This window comes from Microcaecilia unicolor, chromosome 1 (genome assembly GCF_901765095.1).
Source record: "Microcaecilia unicolor chromosome 1, aMicUni1.1, whole genome shotgun sequence".
NCBI lineage: Eukaryota > Metazoa > Chordata > Amphibia > Gymnophiona > Siphonopidae > Microcaecilia > Microcaecilia unicolor.
Genome location: NC_044031.1, coordinates 104,994,263 through 105,017,420, shown reverse-complemented (window position 1 = coordinate 105,017,420; position 23,158 = coordinate 104,994,263). Strand labels below are relative to the sequence as shown.

Sequence of the window (23,158 nt, the reverse complement as noted above, 5' to 3'; positions counted from 1 at the left end):
TTATGGACTTTCTTTTAGGAAGTTATCCAAAACTTTTTAAAAGCTAACTGCTTTTACCACATTCTTTGGCAACGTATTCCAAAGTTTAATTACATGCTGTGTGAAGAAATATTTTCTTCAATTTGCTTTAAATATACTACTTAGTAGCTTCATTGCATAATCCCTAGTCCTTCTTTTTTGGAAAGAATAAACAAGTGATTCATGTCTAACCATTCCATTTCACTTGTTATTTTATAGATCTCTATCATATTTATTTATTTATTTATTTATTTCTGACATTTATATCCCACATTATCACAAACAAGTTTTTCAATGTGGCTTACAATAAACAGTATAGGATACATAACAAAGAATAATGCATAAGAAAATAATTTGTAGTAAGAATCCAATTTTACAAGACAGTATCATAAACATACTGGGATAACTATGTATGTTTAACATTTAGAAAATCTATTAAGAATGAGAAATTCTACATGAAGCAAAGAGAAAGTTAATGGAAAATAGAGTAATAATCAATTCAGGTAATAATTAGTTGTTTGAGATATGGTTGTTCTTTGTGAGGGTTTGTTTGAATAGGAATAATTTGAGGATTTGGGGGAATCTAGTATTTTCCTGTATATTTCTTATTTTGGGTGGTAAGGAATTCCACCATTTGGTTCCTAGGTAAGTGAAGTCTGCAGAGTGGACAGTTTTGTAGATCACTTTTTTGCAATTTCAGAGGTGTAGTCTGAGATAGTTTCTTGCCTCATATTTAGCATTTCTTTGAGGTAAGTTTATTAATGGTACCATATAGTCTAGAGCTGTGCCATTTAGGATTAGAAAGATAAAGGTACATAATTTGAAGGTGATTCTCGCTTTGATGGGAAGCCAGTGTAATTTGATTAATAAAGGGGAGGCACTTTCAAAATGAGAGATTTTTTATATGAACCTGGCTGCAGTGTTTTGAGCTGTTTGGAATTTTTCAACAGGTACTCCTTACAGCCAGCATATATGGCATTACAAAATCGAATTGGGAAAATGTTAATGACTGTACCAATAGTCTGAATGTTTCTGATGAGAAATAGGGTCTGATCCTTTTTAGTGGAGGAGTAGCCTAGTGGTTAGTGCAGTGGACTTTAATCCTGGGAAACTGAGTTCAATTCCCACTGCAGCTCCTTGTGACTCTGGCAAGTCACTTAACCCTCCATTGCCCCTGGTACAAAATAAGTACCTGAATATATGTAAACCGCTTTGAATGTAGTTGCAAAAACTTCAGAAAGGCGGTATATCAAGTCCCATTTCCCTTCCCTTAGTTTCCAAAGAGACCTGAAAGACATTGTGATTACTGAGGAAACTTGAGTATCTCCCCTCAGCCATCTGTTCTCCAAGCTGAAGAGCCCTAGTCACTTTAGCCTTTCCTCATAGGGAAGTCATCCCATCCCCTTTATCATTTTCATTGCCCTTCTCTGTACCTTTTCTAATTCCACTATCAGGGGCATTTTCAAAAGAGAAGGGCGCCCATCTTCCGACACAAATCGGGAGATGGGCATCCTCCTCTCAGTGTCACCCAAATCGGCATAATCAAAAGCCAATTTTGGGCATCCTCAACTGCTTTCTGTCGCGGGGACGACCAAAGTTCCCGGGGGCGTGTTGGCAGCATAACGATGGCGGGACAAGGGCACACTTAAGAGATGGGCGTCCTCGGCCGATAATGGAAAAAAGAAGGACGTCCCTGAAGAGCATTTGGCCGACTATACTTGGTCCATTTTTTTTCATGACCAAGTCTCGAAAAGGTGCCCGAACTGACCAGATGACCACCGGAGGGAATCGGGGATGACCTCCCCTTACTCCCCCAGTGGTCACCAACCCCCTCCCACCCCTCCAAAAAATAATTAAAAAACATTTTTTCCAGCCTCTATGCCAGCCTCAAATGTCATACCCAGCTCCATTACAGCAGTATGCAGGTCCCTGGAGCAGTGTTTAGTGGGTGCAGTGCATTTCAGGCAGGCGGACCCAGGCCCATCCCCCCCACCTCCTGCTACACTTGTGGTGGTAAATGTGAGCCCTCCAAAACCCACCCGAAACCCACTGTACCCCCATGTAGGTGCCCCCTTTATCCCTAAGGGCTATGGTAGTGGTGTACAGTTGTGGGGAGTGGGTTTGGGGGGGGGGGTTGGGGGGCTCAGCACACAAAGTAAAGGAGCTATGCACCTGAGAGCAATTTCTGAAGTCCACTGCAGTGCCCCCTAGGGTGCCCGGTTGCTGTCCTGGTATGTCAGGAGGACCAGTGCACTACGAATGCTGGCTCCTCCCATGACCAAATGCCTTGGATTTAGTCATTTTTGAGATGGGCATGCTCGGTTTCCATTATCGGCGAAAACCGAGGTTGCCCATCTCTAAGGTCGACGATCTCAACATTTAGGTCGACCATAGGTCGACCTAAATGTTGAGATTTGGGCATCCCAGATCATATTATAGAAATGAAAGATGGCCGCCCATCTTGTTTCGATAATATGAGATGCCCCGCCCCTTCGCAGCGCCATCCTTAGAAATGAGCGCCCTTAGAGATGGTCGTTCCCATTCGATTATCCCCCTCCACATCTCTTTTGAGATGCGGTGACCAGAATTGCACATAGTAATCAAGGTGCGGTTGCAACATGGCGCGATGCAAAGGCATTATAACATTCTCATTTTTATTTCCATTCCTTTCCTAATAATACCTAACATTCTATTTGCTTCCTTAGCCACACTGAGCAGAGGGTTTCAAAGTATCATCAACAATGGCACCTAGATCCTTTTCCTGGTCAGTGACTTCTAATGTGGAAGCTTGCATTACGTAGCTATAGTCTGGGTTCCTCTTTCCCACATGCATCACTTTGCACTTGCCCACATTAAATGTCCTCTTGCAATTTTTCACAATTCTCTTGTGATTTAACAACTTTGAATAACTTTGTGTCATCAGCAAATTTAATTAGCTCACTAGTTATTCCCATCTCTTGATTATTTATAAATATGTTAAAAAGCAGTGGTCCTAGAGATCCTATGTACTTGTCTATGTTGCTGTGTTCATCACACTGGTAATTAAGGGGCCCTTTTACTAAAGCTTAGCACATGCTAATAGACATCTCTACATTTCAACAGTTTCCTCCCCCTATGCATGTATTCTCATGAATACAAGAAACTTGGCTGATTCAAAAAAAAAAAAAAAAAGGAGACTCCTTGTACTTTGTTTTCAAAATACTGTCAATACAGTTGAAACCATATATGTGTATTCTCATTTTGCTTTCATCAACAGAGAAACAGATTAATAACTGTGACATGGGCTGGGGCATTTCATGTTCAAAATAATGTACAGAAAAATGAAGCTAAACCTCTCTCTCTCTCTCTCTCTCTCTCTCTCTCTCTCTGTTGTTATCTGTATACTAGGTGCTGTTCAGGCAAATGGACAGATTCACCAGAATGTGATCCCAGTCATCTCAACTAATCCAGAGGCCTTTAAACGTGCTGAGGTATGCAAGCTAGTACAGAAATGCAAGCCTTCAGTGTTACTCCTCATTCTTTATTGATATCAGTTTATTTTTAAAATAAAATTGTGGGGAGGAGAGAAAATGATAATAATTTTTGTAAACTGTGATAACATTTATGGAACAAAAATAAGAATTATGCAAAAATGATAATGCTGTACAATAGTGGCTCAGTCCATGTAGGTCCCTTCTTCAGTTTCCTGGTCCAACAATTGTTTAAAGAGAGACTGCTGCACATGGTATTTGAAAATTCTGTGTCCTACTATTTGAAGATTTTTTTGGTGCAAAATTCCTCCAAGCATGAAATTCCCTCCGCCTAGCTTTTCCCCTCCTCAAGTTCCATCTTCCCCAGCTCTGTCTCTTAGCTTGAACCTCTTACCCTCCTCTGGTAGGTCAAGCCCCAACTTTCTGTATCCCTTCTCAAGGTGAACACTTCTCAATTTTCCCCATACCCCATCCACTGTGTATTCACCTGATCTCCACCCTCTAGCACCAAAAGTTCTCCCCCCCCCCCCCCCGGTCCCTTTCCCTAGTTCCCAGCAAGACCCTCCAGTTCTGTTGGTCCCCAGGCCCCAGGCACACTCCTCATGCTCCCTCTCCCTCAGCACACATCCCACATCTCTTCTTTTTTTGCTACGATCCTCACATCTCCTTTCTCTTCCCCCTCCCCTGTGGCACACATTCAGCTTGTTTTTTTCCCCCAATCCCCATGCCGCACCCCCTAGTTTTCTACAGTACCTCCCATAGCACACACTCCCATAGCATTCTCCAGTCACCTCCCATAGCATACAACCCCTCCCCCAGTGGCATACACGACCTCCAGCTTTCTCCAACCACCTCCTCCCCCCATGGTATATATCACCTCTACCTTTCTGTAGCCCTGCTCCCTACTGTGGAAAACCCACCCAGTTTACTTCAGCCCCTGTTCCTATGGCACCCGCTCCCCAAGCTTTCTCTTCCCCCTACTTCACAGCACTCTTTCTTGATCATGCAGCAAGAGGGGGCTCACAGCTGCACATTAGGCCACATTCTCCTCCTCTGCAATCCTGGGCCTATTCCTTTAAACCCTGCATTTTTATTTTTGAAACCTCATGTGGTTCAAAGGAATAGTCTGGCTCAGAATAACAGAAGAGGAGAATGTAGCCTGATGTGTAGCCATGAGCCGCCTCCTCCTACTCAATTGTAGGAGAGAGGTAGACCAGCTGATTGAATTTTCACCTCCGAGTGTACAGCACTGCGTACGTCTAGTAGTGCTATAAAAATGATAAGTAGTAGTAGTTGTTGCTGCTGCCTGTGCAAAATGAAGCAAAGGAGAGAGAAATTTGGTGCAAATTCTGTTTTGTGGAGTTTTGCTGAATTCCATCTGGAATAATAATACGTATAGTGTGGTAGCACAATCCCATTCCCCAAAGAGTTCTCAATCTAATGTAATGTACTTTGGGAAAAAGACACTGTGGGGCTCATTTTCAAAACACCCCAAAAAAGCCATAAGGTGATAGTGAAAAATGTTGCAATTCTTGGCACTCTGTTTTTAGATGTTTTTCTCCACAATTCATCCAAATTTCAAGGGGGTGTGTTGGGGACATGTTTTGGGTGGCACCTGGGTGGTACCAAAAGATAAAGGTTTTTCTGCAGTAATGAAATAAAACAAAAATGTTGAAGGCCAAAATTAAGGCTTTTTGACTAGACCTGTTTTCAATCATGAATACGGGAAAAGGAAAGGGAGAGGGAATGGGACTTGATATGCAACTACATTCAAAGCAGTTTACATATTATATACAGGTATTTTATTTGTACCTGGGGCAATGGAGGGTTCAAAGAAAGTGACGGATCATGTCACAGTATTATGCTGTTCCAACATGTTGGGAACTGATAAATGCAAGCTGCTGGTTACTGGAAAAAGTGCTAAGCCACAGTATTTTAAAGGGATCAGTATGGAAAGTGTACCTGTTCTGTATCATGCTAACAAAAATGCATGGATGACATCGGAAATTTTTAGGAACTGGTTAATGAGCTGAAACATTGAATTACAGAGGAGGTCTAGGAGGATTGTGCAAGTTCTTGATAATTGTGCAGCGCACCCACACATTGACTCTTTAGAAACATCCAGGTGGAATTTCTGTGCCCCAACACCACATCTTTGGTGCAATCAATGGACATGGGAATCATAAAAAATTTGAATACCTTATATCGCGCTAAACTGGTAACTTTTTATCCTTGAAGCTGTTGAAGAAAATTTGCTCACATCATCTTCAACTGCAAAGGAGGTCAGTGCAAAGATCGATCCTTTACAAGCAGTGCAGTTTATTGCTGATAGCGGGAGAAATGTTAGCAGCATAACCATTCAGCATTGTTTTACTCACTGTGGGTTTAAAACCCCTGAAATAGACCCACAGAATACGGCTGAAAATGAAAATGTTATGGATAATGAAAATGATGTTATAAAAGCACAACATGTTAAAAACTATGAAGAGTTTTTATCCATTGACAAGGCCATAGCGGCGAAACTGAATGAATTCTTTGCTTCTGTCTTTACGGAAGAAGATGTAAGAGATCTGGCTGTACCGGAATTGGTTTTCAAGGGTGATGATGCAGAAGAACTGAAAGAAATCTCGGTGAACCTGGAAGATGTACTGAGCCAAATTGACAAATTAAAGAGTAGTAAATCACCTGGACTGGATGGCATATACAGTGGTGGAAATAAGTATTTGATCCCTTGCTGATTTTGTAAGTTTGCCCACTGACAAAGACATGAGCAGCCCATAATTGAAGGGTAGGTTATTGGTAACAGTGAGAGATAGCACATCACAAATTAAATCCGGAAAATCACATTGTGGAAAGTATATGAATTTATTTGCATTCTGCAGAGGGAAATAAGTATTTGATCCCCCACCAACCAGTAAGAGATCTGGCCCCTACAGACCAGGTAGATGCTCCAAATCAACTCGTTACCTGCATGACAGACAGCTGTCGGCAATGGTCACCTGTATGAAAGACACCTGTCCACAGACTCAGTGAATCAGTCAGACTCTAACCTCTACAAAATGGCCAAGAGCAAGGAGCTGTCTAAGGATGTCAGGGACAAGATCATACACCTGCACAAGGCTGGAATGGGCTACAAAACCATCAGTAAGACGCTGGGCGAGAAGGAGACAACTGTTGGTGCCATAGTAAGAAAATGGAAGAAGTACAAAATAACTGTCAATCGACAAAGATCTGGGGCTCCACGCAAAATCTCACCTCGTGGGGTATCTTTGATCATGAGGAAGGTTAGAAATCAGCCTACAACTACAAGGGGGGAACTTGTCAATGATCTCAAGGCAGCTGGGACCACTGTCACCACGAAAACCATTGGTAACACATTACGACATAACGGATTGCAATCCTGCAGTGCCCGCAAGGTCCCCCTGCTCCGGAAGGCACATGTGACGGCCCGTCTGAAGTTTGCCAGTGAACACCTGGATGATGCCGAGAGTGATTGGGAGAAGGTGCTGTGGTCAGATGAGACAAAAATTGAGCTCTTTGGCATGAACTCAACTCGCCGTGTTTGGAGGAAGAGAAATGCTGCCTATGACCCAAAGAACACCGTCCCCACTGTCAAGCATGGAGGTGGAAATGTTATGTTTTGGGGGTGTTTCTCTGCTAAGGGCACAGGACTACTTCACCGCATCAATGGGAGAATGGATGGGGCCATGTACCGTACAATTCTGAGTGACAACCTCCTTCCCTCCGCCAGGGCCTTAAAAATGGGTCGTGGCTGGGTCTTCCAGCACGACAATGACCCAAAACATACAGCCAAGGCAACAAAGGAGTGGCTCAGGAAGAAGCACATTAGGGTCATGGAGTGGCCTAGCCAGTCACCAGACCTTAATCCCATTGAAAACTTATGGAGGGAGCTGAAGCTGCGAGTTGCCAAGCGACAGCCCAGAACTCTTAATGATTTAGAGATGATCTGCAAAGAGGAGTGGACCAAAATTCCTCCTGACATGTGTGCAAACCTCATCATCAACTACAGAAGACGTCTGACCGCTGTGCTTGCCAACAAGGGTTTTGCCACCAAGTATTAGGTCTTGTTTGCCAGAGGGATTAAATACTTATTTCCCTCTGCAGAATGCAAATAAATTCATATACTTTCCACAATGTGATTTTCCGGATTTAATTTGTGATGTGCTATCTCTCACTGTTACCAATAACCTACCCTTCAATTATGGGCTGCTCATGTCTTTGTCAGTGGGCAAACTTACAAAATCAGCAAGGGATCAAATACTTATTTCCACCACTGTATCCAAGAGTACTCAAAGAACTCAAGGATGAAATTGCTGATCTGCTGTTAGTAATATGAAAACTGTTCTTAAAATCGTCCGTAGTACCTGAAGATTGGAGGGTGGCCAATGTGACGCTGATTTTAAAAAGAGTTCTAGGGGCGATCCAGGAAATTATAGACTGGTAAGCCTGACGTTGTTGCCGGGCAAAATAGTGGAAACTATTATAAAGAATAAGATTACAGAACACGTAGATAAACATGGGACAGAGTCAGCATGGGTTCTGCTGAGGGAAGTCTTGCCTCACCAATTTGCTTCATTTCTTTGAAGGTATGAGTAAACGTGGATAAAGGTGAACCGGTTGATGTAATATCTAGATTTTCAGAAAGCTTTTGATAAAGTTCCTCATGAGAGACTCCTGAGAAAATTAAAGAGTTATGGGATAGGAGGCAAGGTTCTGGTGTGGATTAGGAATTGGTTATTGGACAGAAAACAGAGGGTAGGGTTAAATGGTCATTTCTCTCAATGGAGGAGGGTGAACAGTGGAGTGCCGCAGGGATGTGTACTGGGACCGGTACTATTTAATATATTTATAAATGATATGGAAAACGAAACAACAAGTGAGATGATCAAATTTGCAGATGACACAAAACTATTCAAGGTTGTTAAAACACATGCGAACTGTGAAATATTGTAGGAAGACCTTAGGAAATTAGAAGACTAGGCATCCAAATGGCACATGAAATTTAATGTGGACAAATGCAAGGTGATGCACATTGGGAAGAATAATCCGAATCATAGTTACCTGATGCTAAAGTCCACTTTGGGGGGGTCAGCACTCAAGAAAAAGATCTGGATGTCATTGTAGATAATATGCTGAAATCTTTTGCTCGGTGTGTGGCGGCAGCCAAAAAAGCAAATAGGATGCTAGGAATTATTAGGAAAGGGATGGTGAAAAAGACAGAAAACACTATAATGCCTTTGTATAGCTCCATGGTGCGTCCACACCTTGAGTATTGAATTCAGTTCTGCTGGCTGTATCTCAAAAAAGATATAGTGGAATTAGAAAAGGTTCAAAGAACAGCGACCAAAATGATAAAGGGGATGCAACTCCTCTCATATGTGGAAAAGCTAAAGAGGTTAGGACTCCAGCTTGGAAAAGAGACGGATGAGGGGAGAAATGAATGAGGTCTACAAAATCCTAAGTGGTGTAGAACGAGTAGAAGTACATCAATTTTTTACTTGTTCCAAAAGTGCAAAGACTAGGGGACACTCAAGGAAGTTGCAAAGAAATACTTTTAAAACAAATAGGAGGAAATATTTTTTCACTCAACGAATAGTTAAGCTCTGGAACTTTTTGGCGGAGGATGTGGTAACAGCAGTTAGCGTATCTGGGTTTAAAAAGGGTTTGGACAAATTCCTGGAGGAAAAGTCCATAGTCTGCAATTGAGGCAGACATGGGAAGCAACTGTTTGCCCTGGGATTTGTAGTATGGAGTGTTGCCATGATTTGGGTTTCTGCCAGGTACTTGTGACCTGGCTTGACCACTGTTTAGAAATCAGGATACTGGGCTAGATTGGCCATTGGTCTGACCCAGTATGGCTACTTTTTCTTTCCACCCACCCACCCACCCACCTCACAATGCTTCTCCTTCCTACAATCACCAGAAATGTGCTGCCTTTAAACAACTAATTCAAAGGCAGCTACAGTGCTGGCCACAGGGCTCTGCCAAGTCAGGGCTACGGCGGGGGGCAAAATTATCGCTCCGCTGCCAGCAGAGGGGCCAGCTGTGCACCAGCCCAAAGGACTGCTACCTAAGTGTTGCCCTACTGGGACACACCGAAGCTCCATCAAGCACAGTATCCTCTTCGCAACAGTGGACAATCCTGGAAACATCCCAAAATACTACAATACCTTTCATGCTGCTTAGCCCACAAATAAGTACTGGATTTTTTGTAAAGATGGGCGCTACCTAAAGGTCATGGGAGCAGCAAGCTCCGGCGACCCTGGATGGTAGCCAGCGAGAAATGAGCCATGCGACTCACGGAAGACTACGGAGATCAGCAGACCGGCAACTGGCCACTACTGGGGCTCACCTGGAAGGCAAAGTGGAGGACCAAGAATGCCATCAAGCCGAATCTTTCTGCGTGCATGCCCCACCGAGAGCCGCTGAGGTCTGACCGCAGCCTCCTCCCTGACTCGACAGCACAGCGTAGCCCTGCTGGGCCTCGGCACCAGTCCCTACCCCCGAAATCGCCGGCTAGACAGCGGTGCCCCAAGCTCCGCTACACACTGAGGGAGCGCCGGCCAGCCGAACACCCACCAAGGGCAGCAGGGCGAGGAAGAGAACAATGAGCGCCCACTGGGGAGAGCGGGACGGTGTGTTGCAGGAGACGAGGAGCACAGAGCACAGATGGACTGACAATAAAGAACAACAACGTAGATGCAGCAGCTCACAGGTTTGCTTGCTGTGCCTCGAGTGAACGTCAATGACAGCTGCGCCGGGGAGTGGAAACGGAGACTAATCAAATATCTTCCTTACCTACAGTGGACTAGATAGGCTTACCTCCACTTCAGTCTTTTATACCTCCTTGGTTTAACCTCCTGAAGATTCGCCATGGCAAGAGGAGATTAGAGAATCGCAGCGCTGGGTTATGGCTGCTGATCGCTGCAGTGTACTGTGTACTGTAAGCAGCAGCGGCCGCCAAAACAAAGATGTGGTCCAGTCTCAAGGTTGCACTCAGATCCGGGGGATCCCGCAGATCTAGCTTTTACACTGTCCCGGAGCACAGAGGGAGCTCCCACCGGCCGAATCGCGCGGCAAAAGTAGCTCACCCCCAGTCGGACCCAGCTGAGCCACCTACCAAATATACCCACCGAAGTACTAACCACAGAAGGCTGATCTGTGAAGATCCCAGTCCAAATGACCGCCACTTGCTAGACAGCCAGCTTGCAACTCTACCCCAACCGGCAGCACTGCCCCCTTGATAACGGAACCTCTCTACCCCAACCATCAGAACAGTGTCTAAAGCAAAAGAGCTCCAAGCCCAGGACACCACCCCCAAGCAGGTGACTGAGAGTAACCTACCTATCACCTACTGATCCCCAAACTGACGCCAAAATGAATACAATCAAAATACTCCTAACTATCTACTCCAACACAACCTTTGACATGAACTTAGGATGCATGCGGAGGACTACTCTGTTGTGATGGAACTTAGTATAAGGTGCATCCACTACTAAGGCTTGAAGCTCACTGACTGTACAAGCTGAGGTAACAGCCACCAAGAAAATGACCTTCCAGGTCAAGTACTTCAGATGCCAGAAATACAGCAGCTCGAAAGGAGCTTTCATCAGCTGGATGAGAATGACGTTGAGGTCCCATGACACTGGTGGAGGTTTGACAGGAGGCTTTGACAAAAGTAAACCTCTCATGAATCGAACAACTAGAGGCTGTCCAGAGATGGGCTTACCTTCTGCACTATGATTGATAAGCATTGATTGCACTGAGATGAACCCTTATGGAGTTGGCCTTAAGACCAGACTAAGATAAGTGCAGAAGGTATTCATTCAGGGTCTGTATAGGGAAAGCAAGGGGACCTAGGGCCTTGCTCTCATACCAGATGGCAAACCTCTTCCATTTAAAAGAGTAACACCTCTTAGTGGAATCTATCCTAGAAGCCAGCAAGACCCAAGAGACACCCTCTGAAAGACCCAAGGAAGCAAATTCTTTGCTCTCAACATCCAAGCTGTGAGAGCCAGAGATTGAAGGTTGGGATGTAGAATAGATCCCTCATTCTTAGTTATGAGGGTTGGAAAACACTCCAATCTCCATGGTTCTTTGGAGGATAACTCCAGAAGAACAGGGAACCAAATCTGCTGAGGCCAATGTGGTGCGATCAGAATCATGGTTCCTTGATCTTGCTTGAGTTTCAGCAAAGTCTTCCCCACAAGAGGTATGGGAGGATATGCATACAGCAGACCTGTCCCTCAATGGAGAAGGAAGACATCCAACGTTAGTCTGTCATGTGCCTGAAGCCTAGAACAGAACTGAGGGACTTTGCTATTGATTTGAGTGGCAAAGAGATCCACTAAGAGGGTGCCCCATGCTCGGAAAATCTTGTGGACAACAGTCATGCTGAGAGACCACTCGCGGTTGCATAACCTTGCTCAGTCTGTCGGCCAAGGTGTTGTATTTGCTCGCCATATAAGTGGCTTGCAGGTACATGCCGTGTTGACGAGCCCAATGCCACATCCGGACAGCATTCTGACACAGAGGGCATGATCTGGTGCCTCCCCACTTGTTGGTGTAATACATAGCACACTAGTTGTCTTTTTGAATGAGCACAATTTGATGAGACAGACTATCTCTGAAAGCCTTTAGAGAATTCCAGATTGCCTGGAGCTCCAGGAGACTGATCTGAAGATTTGTTTCCTGGGCAGACCAAACACCTTGAGTGTGGAAACCATCCACATGAGCTCCCCAACTCAGGAGGAATGCATCCGTCATCAGCACTTTGTGCGGATGAGGTATTTGGAAAGGAAGACCCAGAGTCAAATTGGATTGAATGGTCCATCAGTGAAGTGAGCGAAGAAGCTCTGGGACACTCGGATGACATCCAGATTCCCCGTGGCTTGATACCATAAAGAAGCCAGGGTCCATTGTGAAGACATGTCATGGGTGTTACATATAATGTGGATGCCATGGGACCCAAGAGCCTCAACATCTGCCAAGCCATGACCTGCTAAGAGTCTCAAACCTGTGAAGCCAGTGCGACTAAAATGTCTGCTCTTGGCCCCGGAAGGTAAACTCGAACCTTCTGTGTGTTGAGCAGGACTCCTATGAACTCCAATTATTGGGCAAGGTGCAGGTGGGACTTGGGGTAGTTTAAAATTAACCCTAGTAACTCTAGCACTCGAATAGTCCTCAGCATGGACTCCTAAGCACCATCCTCCAAGGTGATCTTCACCTGCCAAACATCGAGGTAAGGGAACACAAGGACTCCCAGTCTGTGTAGCGACGCAGCAACTACCGCTAGACATTTGGTGAAAACCCTGGCAGCTGACACAAGCACAAAAAACAACACATGGTACTGGTAGTGATGTGTTCTCATCCGAAACTGTAGATACTTTCGGTGGGCTGGAAGCATCAGAATGTGAGTATATGTATCCTTTAAGTCCAGAGAGCATAGCCAATCATTTTCCTGGATCATGGGGAGAAGGGTGCCCAGGGAGACCATCCTGAACTTTTCTGTGACCAGGAATTTGTTCAGGGCCCTTAGGACTAGGATGGGATGCATACCCCTGTTTTCTTCTGCACAAGGAAGTACCTGGAATAGAATCCCCACCCTTCTTCCCCTGGTGGAACAGGCTCGACCGCATGGGCATTCAGAAGGGCTGAGAGTTCCTCTGCAAGCACCTGTTTGTGATGAGAGCTGAAGGAATGAGATCATGGGGGGAAAGGCAATTTAAAGGTTTCTGATATTAATTGAGGGCATATCTGAGATGGACTATTTGGACAACCCACTGGTCGGAGGTTGTAAGCGTCCACCTTTCTTGAAAAATCTTTCAGCTTCCACCCGACTGGCAAGTTGTCTAAGACGGACACATTGACAGCGGCTATGCTCTGCTGAGCCAGTCAAAAGCTCGTGCCTTGCTTTGACTGTGGAGTAGCAGGGGCCTTGGGCACACACTGTTGATGAGAACAAGGACGTTATAATAATGCCTTTTTATCGCTCCATGGTTAAACCACACCTCAAATAATGTGTTCAATTCTGGTCATCGCATCTCAAAAAAGATATAGTGGAATTAGAAAAGGTGCAGAGAAGGGCAACAAAAATGATAAAGGGGATGGGACGACTTCCCTATGAGGAGAGGCTAAAGCGGCTAGGGCTCTTCAGCTTGGAGAAAAGATGGCTGAGGGGAGATATGATAGAGGTCTATAAAATAATGAGTGCAGTGGAAAGGGTAGACTTGAAGCATCTGTTCACTCTTTCCAAAAATACTATGACTAGGGGGCATTCAATGAAGCTACAAAGTAGTAAATTTAAAATTAATCAGAGAAAACGTTTCTTCTTTCAACGTGTAATTAAACTCTGGAATTCGTTGCCAGAGAATGTGGTAAAGGCGGTTAGCTGTTTGGACGGCTTCCTAAAGGAAAAGTCCATAGACCATTATTAAAATGGACTTGGGGAAAACCCACTGCTTATTTCTGGGATAAGCAGCATAAAATGTTTTGTACTATTTTGGGATCTTGCCAGGTATTTGTGACCTGGATCGCCCACTGTTAGAAACAGGATGCTGGGTTTTATGGACCTTTGGTCTGTCCCAGTATGGCAATACTTATGTACTTATGAGTGCACTGGGGCTGAAGCAATGGTGCCTGAAAAAGGAGCAAGCCACCAGAAAAATAAAGAGGAAGAACCTGGCCGAAGTCAAGGCCTAAAATCGGCTATGTAACGATGGAAAAACAAGGAAACTTAAAACCGGGGAAAAAAAGAAACTAAAAGAATAAAGGAACAAAATAAGAGGGGGTTCAACAAACGGGAACATAATCAAGGCCGGAAAAATGCCAGAAGGCACAAAAAGAAGCTTTTTGGATCGAGCAATGTGAGGAGACAGTTAAAAAAAACACACCTTCTCCTCCTCACCGTGGTAGAAAAAGAACTAAGCTCACCACATTCTCACGGCAGGCAGGAAAGCACTCGCTCATGCGTGGTGGAGCGTGTCTTGTGCTTGCTCTACTTATGTTTGTCATAAGTCCTGGACTGGGCGACATGATCGGCGCCACCCACTTGTGAGAACAGATAGGCCTGCTTGTCCTTGGTGAATATGTAAACCACTTTGATTGTAACCACAGAAAGGCGGTATATCAAATCCCAACCCCCTTCCCTAAAGGACTGATAATCTCCCTCCCTCTGATCCCTACTGCCCATGCAGAAACAGAAAGTGATGTCAGAGGACACAAGATGGGCCAGGAGGAACGCTTTAGACCAGTCTGTCTGCAGGCAGCATATGTACAACACTGCCGGGGACCAACAGATGACCTTTAAAGTAGACCAGCATTGGAAGGGGGTGATGTTGAATCGCAGTGGGGGGGGGGGAATACCAGATTGTTGCACTGAGGACAGAGATTGGGAGTGGAAGAGAGTAGAAGAGATGTTTGGAGGAGACAGGAGACTCTGCAACATGATTCATTTTTTAATCGTGATTAATAATTAATATATTAATCGCAGAGTTAACTACAATTAACTTATAGCCCTAATATTTATTGTACTAAGCATCGTTAATGTTACCTATTTTTCATTTATATTGGAGTTTACAATTTTTCATGCAAATATTTGTATTCTTTTTTGTTGACACAATGAGTGTAGAATTTAATAATCCCAATGCCCTGAGGGTTAATTCCTGTCATAGTAAATGGATTCATGCTGCAGCAAAATGTTCTGAGACCTTGGGATGATATATCAGGTTTATAAATGTTTGGCAGAACCATACGCATCTCTTCCTAACAAGGAACAAAAGCAGAATTGTTTAGTGAATATTTTCTAAAGTATAGAATGAAAAAACTGCACTTTTTAAAATGGGAAATCTTAAAAGCCCTAATTTTTTGGCTTTCAAAAGTAAAATCACTGGCAGCCTTTTCTTGCAATTAACCACCATTAACACTTAATGCACAATGTTTGGCTCCTATGGCAGCACAATAGCTAGTATCAAACAGGCATGCAGACCATGTTCAAATGATTAGTTATGGAACCAAGCTCTTGCTTTAATATCTTACCACATCCCCTGCTGGTCAACAACTTTTCAGTTTTAGAAATTGTTTTGAATACTGTGAGTAAGCGACCATCTTGAATCTTATGAATTATTGATCCCCTATTTCCATTACCAAAAGTCTTGGGGAAATGAGAGTAGGGCTAATGAATGGCTTGGACAGCTTCAGGCCTTGCTTTCCATGCCCAGGTCATTCTGGCCCAGTACACTTCCTCTCATGGCTAGTTCTTGGGCCCTGGCTTACCATTCTTTGCCAGTGGTATATCCCCTCTCACACTGTGTATGGTTTGGATAATTCTTCTCTAGCCAGAATACCTCCATTCTCCCTCCATCATTCATTATTCTTCACTCCTTCCCACCAATCTGCCTTCTCCTTTTAAGCCCCTATCTTAATATTATCCCCAGGTTGAGTTGAATAGAGCTTAAACCTCAACTTCCCAAATTTCCACTTAGGGACACCCTTTATTCCTTTTTGTTTTGGACAGACTTCATTGTCACTTGTCTATCTCTGTCCCTAAGCTGCCCTGCCCTGTGTTGCAGCTGGTTGTCCTTTTTTTTTTCTGGGGTTATGTGTTCTGTAGGGTATGTATAAGCCCATTACAAAATGCTTTGGTAACCACTATGAAAAAGAAACTTCAGAATCCTTCCATGAACTGATGATTAAGCCACAGAAGTTATATTATAGCTATTTTAATTCTAGTCAAACAATTCAGTAATGGGCCCAAATTATAGCTGCTGTTTCTAAGATGAAACAAGCAAAGGAGTTTGCATATGAGAGTTTGCATATGAAAGTTCCACATTATTAATGTTACTGAACTTAAAGTATACTGTGTATTTCTCCATCCAAGCCAATCTGTAATCTTCTTAGGATCCGCTATGATGACCACCATCAATAACAGGAGAGCTGGATAATCAATAAGATGCATTAGGGCTTCCTAATTGGTTTCAAGAGAAGCTCCCTGCTTCTGTTCATTTTGAAATTTCCTTCTATATTTGTTCTGCATGCTACCAAGGAAAGCAGATCCCATTTCTGAGCATCCCTATTAGGTTAGCTGAAATAAACTGTGGATTTCTTTTTGTTTGACTGGGGAGGGGGTTTGGTGGTGTGGGCAGTGAATCATGGAGACTAAGTAGCTGTAAAGTATTTCTGTTCAGTACTGAAACCTTTATCTGTATTCTCATTTTATTAAAGGACAAGAAGCCAAATGTTGGAAGGAAGCCTGATCAAGCGCAACTACAGCCAGTACCATCGTCAAACCATCAACAGAGCCCAAAAGTAGCTTTGCATGCATCAAAAATACCACCCCCAGCACCTGCCCGAATATCTTCACAAGCCTATTCATCAGCTCTAACATTGCCATCCAACGTGAAAAATGTCAACGCAAATGTGCTGCTGCCACCACCACCATCGCCTTCACCACCACCGCCGGATGCTTTCCCATTGCCTCCACCATGCAACAATGATTTGCCACCACCACCTGATGACTTCTACGATCCTCCTCCTGACTTTTTGCCGCCTCCCCCTCCTTGCTTCGCTACTGGTGATAGAGCACAACTGCCACCAGGTCCTCCTCTTCCACCTCCACCTCCTTCCTCCAACCAGCCTAAACCTTTTATGAAAAAGCCCGTTCCGCTACCTCCAAAAAGGCAAGATATTACTAGCCTCCATTCTGAGCAGCCAAGTCTGGCTGGACCAACTCCAGTCGGGGGTGGAGGTGGGCAGCCAGACTTCATGTCTGATCTCATGAAAGCTTTGCAGAAAAAAAGAGGGAGCACCTCTTGAAGTCTTGTTCTATAATCCAAATGTATAAATCCAGTTATCCTGTACAGGATTAGAGAACATGTGAAGGCTCATTTTCAAAGCACATAGACTTAGGCTACTATTGGGCCCATTTTCTAAAGAGAAAAACGTCCAAAAAGTGACATAGGTCTGCATTTGGACATTTTTCTCACTAAAACGTCCAAATCAGCATTTTTGAAACCTATTTTTAGATGTTTTTCTCTGAAGTCCACCAGAAGTGTGTCCAACTCTCAAGGGGGAGTGCCAGGGGTGTGTTCAGGGCGGAACTTGGGCGTTCCTAAGAGTTAAACATTTTTCAGCCATAATGGAACAAAACAAAACCATCCAGGACTAAAACTTAGACATTTTACTTAAAAGGAAAGTATAAACATGCAATGCAACATGTCTTGTAGACTGAAGACTTTTAACTAAATCAAGAAGTTCAGGGGAATGATGCATCTTATCAATTTGCAATGTGGTTTTTTCAGCATGGAATGAAGTTGTAACCATTGGTAGAATTGAGAATTTAATAAGGCAAATTCAACCTTCATAGCTGAAAATTATTTCCAGGTGTGATTATTTAAATCAACAAAGTGTCTAAGATTCCATATACCTATGGGTTGCTAATTAACCCTTGCATTCCTGGTTTATGTTGGTCCTGTCATGCCCAGCAAGGTACTATTGAACATCTTATTTTTGAGTGTGTATGTATTAAAACATTCTGGAATGACATATGGCTCACTTTAACAGAAGTGTTTCATTTTACTAGTCCTATATTGTACAAATATGTGTTGCTTAGAGACCAATGTTTTAGATCTACGTTAAACCCAAATGAATGCGTGCTTGTTAATACCATGTTTACTTTAGCCCTGAAGGTAGTTTTTACGCACTGGAAGATTTTGAACCAAGCCACACATCAAGACTAGTGGAATCTAGTGTTTCAAACTTATAAATATGAAACATTCCTTGCTAAAAAAAAAATCACCTTGTTTTATCTTGCATAAGGAGAAGTGGTCTTTGTTGCTGACTTACTTTAAAGATGCATGTTGAGAAGTGTTTTTCTTTTCTTTTCCCCCTTCTTTACGCTTTTTAAAATATGTACATACACTGGTTTGTATTATGTTGTTCTGTAATTAAATCAATAAAAATACTAAGACTAAAAAAAAACTTAGACGTTTTGAGCTAGACCTGTTTTTATAACAAATAAGGCACAAAAGGTGCCCTAAATAACCAGATGACCACTGGAGAGAATCAGGAATGACCTCCCCTTATTCCCCCAGTGGTCACTAACCCCCTCCCACATCCCAAAAATGTAATGAAAAACATTACTTGCCAGCCTCTGTGCCACCTTCAGATGTTATACTCAGGTCCATAGGTCCCTGGAGAAGTCTAGACAGGTGGACCCAGGCTCCTACCTCCCCCTACCTGTTACATTTGTGAAGGAAACTGTGAACCCTCCAAAACTCACCAGAAACCCACTTTACCCAATATAGGTGCCTCCTTCACCCATAGGGGTTATTGTAGTGATGTGCAGTTGGGAGTAGTGGGTTTTGGGGGGCTTAGCAGACAAGGTAAGGGAGCAATGGTGAGATGTGTCCACTGCACACATCTCACCATTGGGTGCATTTTACAAAGTCCACTGCAGTGCCACCTAGGATGCCCTACTGCTTTCATGGGAAGTCACTTTTACATTATTCTACCTGATGCCAAGCTTTCTATTTTTTTATAACATCTGAGCCTTGTGTCTATTGTTTATCAGTAGATTTGGGCTTTGAATTCAGATCTACAGATAAAAAGGAGGTCTCATACATATCTCTAAAGACTAGAGTGCTATTTTTTCCATACTTCATAGCAAGAGTGTACATTCCCTAATTACCTGTCCCAATGCAACTGAAGCATTTAACCTCCTCAGTGCATGTAAATAGTTTCATCCCTATGTGGATTCTCTGATACCATGTGAGGCTTTCTTTCCAAAGCTTTTACCTCACTCAGAACATGTAAATGGTTTTATTCCTGTGTGTGTATTCTCTGGTGCATTGTGAGGTTTACCTTCCAACAAAAGCTTTTATTATACTCTATACACGTTAATGGTTTCACTCCTGTGTGCATTTTCTGGTGCACTGTGAGGTTTCCCTTCCAGCAGAAGCTTCTACCACACTCTGTACATATATATGGTTTCACTCCTATGTGGATTCTCTGGTGCACTGCAAGCAATGCATTCTTTCTGAAGCTTTTACCACACTCAGAACATGTAAATGGTTTTACACCTGCATGGATTCTCTTATGAACTACGAGGGATGTGTTGCCTGTGAATCTTTTACCACACTGAGGACATGTAAATAATTTTACCTCTGTGTAGCTAGCACCACAGTCAGAACAAGCACTAGTCTCTCATTTTTCTGAATGTTTTGATATTTTGAAATATTAGTCTTCCTACAAAATAATTTTTCAGATGTAATAGAACTGACTGATTCCACAGCAGTTTGAACTTTGTTATCCTCTATGAATGCTTTCCTGTGACAAACTTTTCTTATGTTCTGTATCCTAATGGCTTGATTTTGTGCGTTTTGCATTTGGACGTTTTTTTGTTTGAAAATGGACCGAAAAACAAAACGTCCAAATCACACAACATTTTTCAAAACATTATTTTCAATAGAAAAAGAAAGTCTGTTATTTTTTTTGTTGAAAATGATCTTCTTTCCTGTTCAGAATTTGGACTTTTTGTGTAAAAGTCCAAATTCAGATTTAGACGTCATATCGAAAATACCCCTCTATGTAACTTTGTAAGTCTGTGCTTTGAAAATGAGTACCTTAGTATCTTTATCTAGCCTTCATGCCAATTTCTGGCCAATGACTACTAATATTTTGATAAACTTATTAAAACACTGGTGATGCCATTTTTACACCTAACTTTTGTTGTTAACATATACAACATTGCAAGGAGCCCTCAGTTGGTTATGAATTTTAACTACACTTTTCAGGAAATATTTTAGAGCTCTTCCAGCTTATCTCCTACCAGTACTGTAAATCTTTGCAAAGTTGGGGAACATCATCAGAATCCTACATGAGATATATATCAATACCAAAAAATTAGTGATTCTGCTTAGAGCAATAAATTAAGAAACTTATAGAGGAATGCTCTAAATAATTATAAATAAGCACCTTGTGTATAACAAAAGGTTACTTCTTAAGGAATATTAAATAAAGGCCTCATAAGCCAAGGGTACTAACTGAGAGGACACACCTGTAATGGCTTTCATCATGGGCCAACCACCACCTCCAAAAATCTGCAGAGTAAAACCACTGAACCAGTCTACAGTAAAAAAAAAAAGAGGGTGGTACAGTAGCAAATCAATTGTTAATAGACACAGGTGATATCTATTAAAGTAACATCTTGTATATATTATCAGAATAATGATATCAAAACGAGAAGCGAGAAAAGAGAGATACTATTGAGGGAAAACTTACGGACCAAAATCAAAAACATCAAAAAATGAAGAAGTACTTAGCTTCAATCATGGGGAAAATTAGGTTCACAACCATAAGACACCTCTAGTACACATATGGTGACGGGGAGATTTTCAAAAGATCCCACATAGCATAGTAATGGTCAATCTCTCACGATCAATCTCTCTTTATATCTCTCATCAGTCTCTGTTAGTCTCTCTCGACAGCCATAGAATTCTCACTGTTTCGTAGCTTCATCAGGAGAGGATATGCAAAAAATAGACATCTTCCTCATTGTATTGCAATCCTCTCCTGATGAAGCTACGAAACAGTGAGAATTCTATGGCTGTCGAGAGAGACTAACAGAGACTGATGAGAGATATAGAGAGATTGATCGTGAGAGATTGAACGTTACTATGCTACGTGGGATAGAGGTGTCTTACGGTTGCAAACCTAATTTTCCCTATGATTGAAACTAAGTACTTCTTCATATTTTGATGGTTTTGATTTTGTTCCGTAAGTTTTTCCCTCAATAGTATCTCTCTTTTCTCTCTTCTCATTTTGATATCATTCTTATTTATTTATTTTTTATTTGATGCATTTGTATCCCACATTTTCCCACCTATTTGCAGGCTCAATGTGGCTTACAATATGTTACAACAACAATCACATTAATAGGATAAGAATATAGATACAGATAAGGTGCATAAGAATATCATGGCAATCATATTAACGGAATAAGAGTTTCAGAATTGTTACAAATAAGGTTCATAAGAATATCATGTAGGATTAGAAGTAGATAAATAGATGAAACATTACATAGTAATATCAGGACAAGATATAATATTCAGTAATGAGGATGTAATAAAATAAACAAATTAAGAAAGTTCCATAATAGTTGTATCTGGTGTAGTTTAGGAGTCAGTACATTATGGGGGATCCTTATTGTACGTCTTTTTGAACAAGTAAGTCTTCAGTAATTTCCAGAAGGTTGTCAAGTCGTGTGTTGTTTTTATGGTGATCGGTAATTCATTCCATAGTTGTGTGCAGATGTATGAAAAGCTAGAAGTATGTATAGATTTGTATTTAAGTCCTCTGCAGTTGGGATAATGGAGCTTTAAGAAGGTACGTGATGAACTTTTGCTGTTTCTCTTTGGTAGGTCTATTAGGTCTGACATATAAGTTGGGGCATCTCCATAAATAATTTTGTGAACTAAGGTGCAAACTTTAAATGCAATTCGAACTTTTAGTGGGAGCCAATGCAATTTTTCTCTAAGGGGACTGGCACTTTCATATTTTGCCTTTCCAAATATCAGTCTGGCTGCAGTGTTCTGGGCAGTCTGGAGTTTCGTAATGGTTTGTGCCTTGCATCCTGCTTATAAGGAATTACAATAGTCCAAATGACTCAATACCAATGATTGTACCGGTTTGCAGAATGTCTCCCTTGGGAAGAAAGGTTTCACTCTTCTAAGCCTCCACATTGCATAGAACATTTTCTTTATAACATTTTTCACATTTATTTATTTATTTATTTATTTATTTGTTGCATTTGTATCCCACATTTTCCCACCTATTTGCGGGCTCAGTGTGGCTTACAATACATTGTAAATGATGGAGATACAATTTGTTGCAGTATGATTATGGGTTACATTTTGAGGAGTTATGGGAAGACAAAGTCAAATATCATATGGGGAATAGAACAATGGAATGTAACAATAGGGAGTTGATAAGACGATAAAACAATAACAAGAGAACATTAGGGTATAACAATTTTATCTGTGGGTGGAGTTTTAAGTGTGGTGAAAATACGGGGGAAGAGAACTCAGAAGAAAGTGTATTGATGCGTTTCTATTGGTGTGTATGCACTTCACGTGTTTTGATCCTTGCCGTAGATTTTCTCAAAGAGATGAGTCTTCAATAGTTTGCGGAAGTCGGTTAGTTCGTAGATCGTTCTCAGGTTGCGCTGAAGTGTATTCCAGAATTGCGTGCTCATATAAGAGAAGGTTGATGCGTGCAGTACTTTGTATTTTAAGCCTTTGCATTTAGGGAAGTGGAGATTGAGGAAAGTTCGGGATGATCTTCTAGTGTTTCTGGGTGGTAGGTCTATTAAATCAGACATGTATGCAGGGGCTTCACCATGAATGATTTTGTGGACTAAGGTGCATACTTTAAAAGTGATGCGTTCCTTGAGTGGGAGCCAGTGTAGTTTCTCACGTAAGGGTTTTGCACTTTCGTATTTTGGTTTTCTGAAGATGAGTCTGGCTGCTGTGTTCTGGGCTGTTTGAAGTTTCCTCAGTATTTTTTCTTTGCAGCCTGCGTATAGTGAGTTGCAGTAGTCCAAGTGGCTGAGTACGAGTGATTGCACTAGGTCGCGGAAGACAGATCTTGGAAAG

General features: G+C 42.4%; 1 protein-coding gene across 1 annotated transcript in view; it reads left to right on the top strand.

The window, feature by feature from the left end:
- APBB1IP (amyloid beta precursor protein binding family B member 1 interacting protein) overlaps positions 1-17,439 on the top strand; it is a 247,373-nt gene extending 229,934 nt beyond the window's left edge. Inside the window, exons 13-14 of the mRNA XM_030199285.1 lie at positions 3,406-3,488; positions 16,731-17,439. Of these exons, the coding sequence (XP_030055145.1) occupies positions 3,406-3,488; positions 16,731-17,321 (674 nt within the window). The 3' untranslated portion in view covers positions 17,322-17,439. The remainder of the gene's footprint in view (positions 1-3,405; positions 3,489-16,730) is intronic.
- Positions 17,440-23,158: the final 5,719 nt, after the last annotated feature.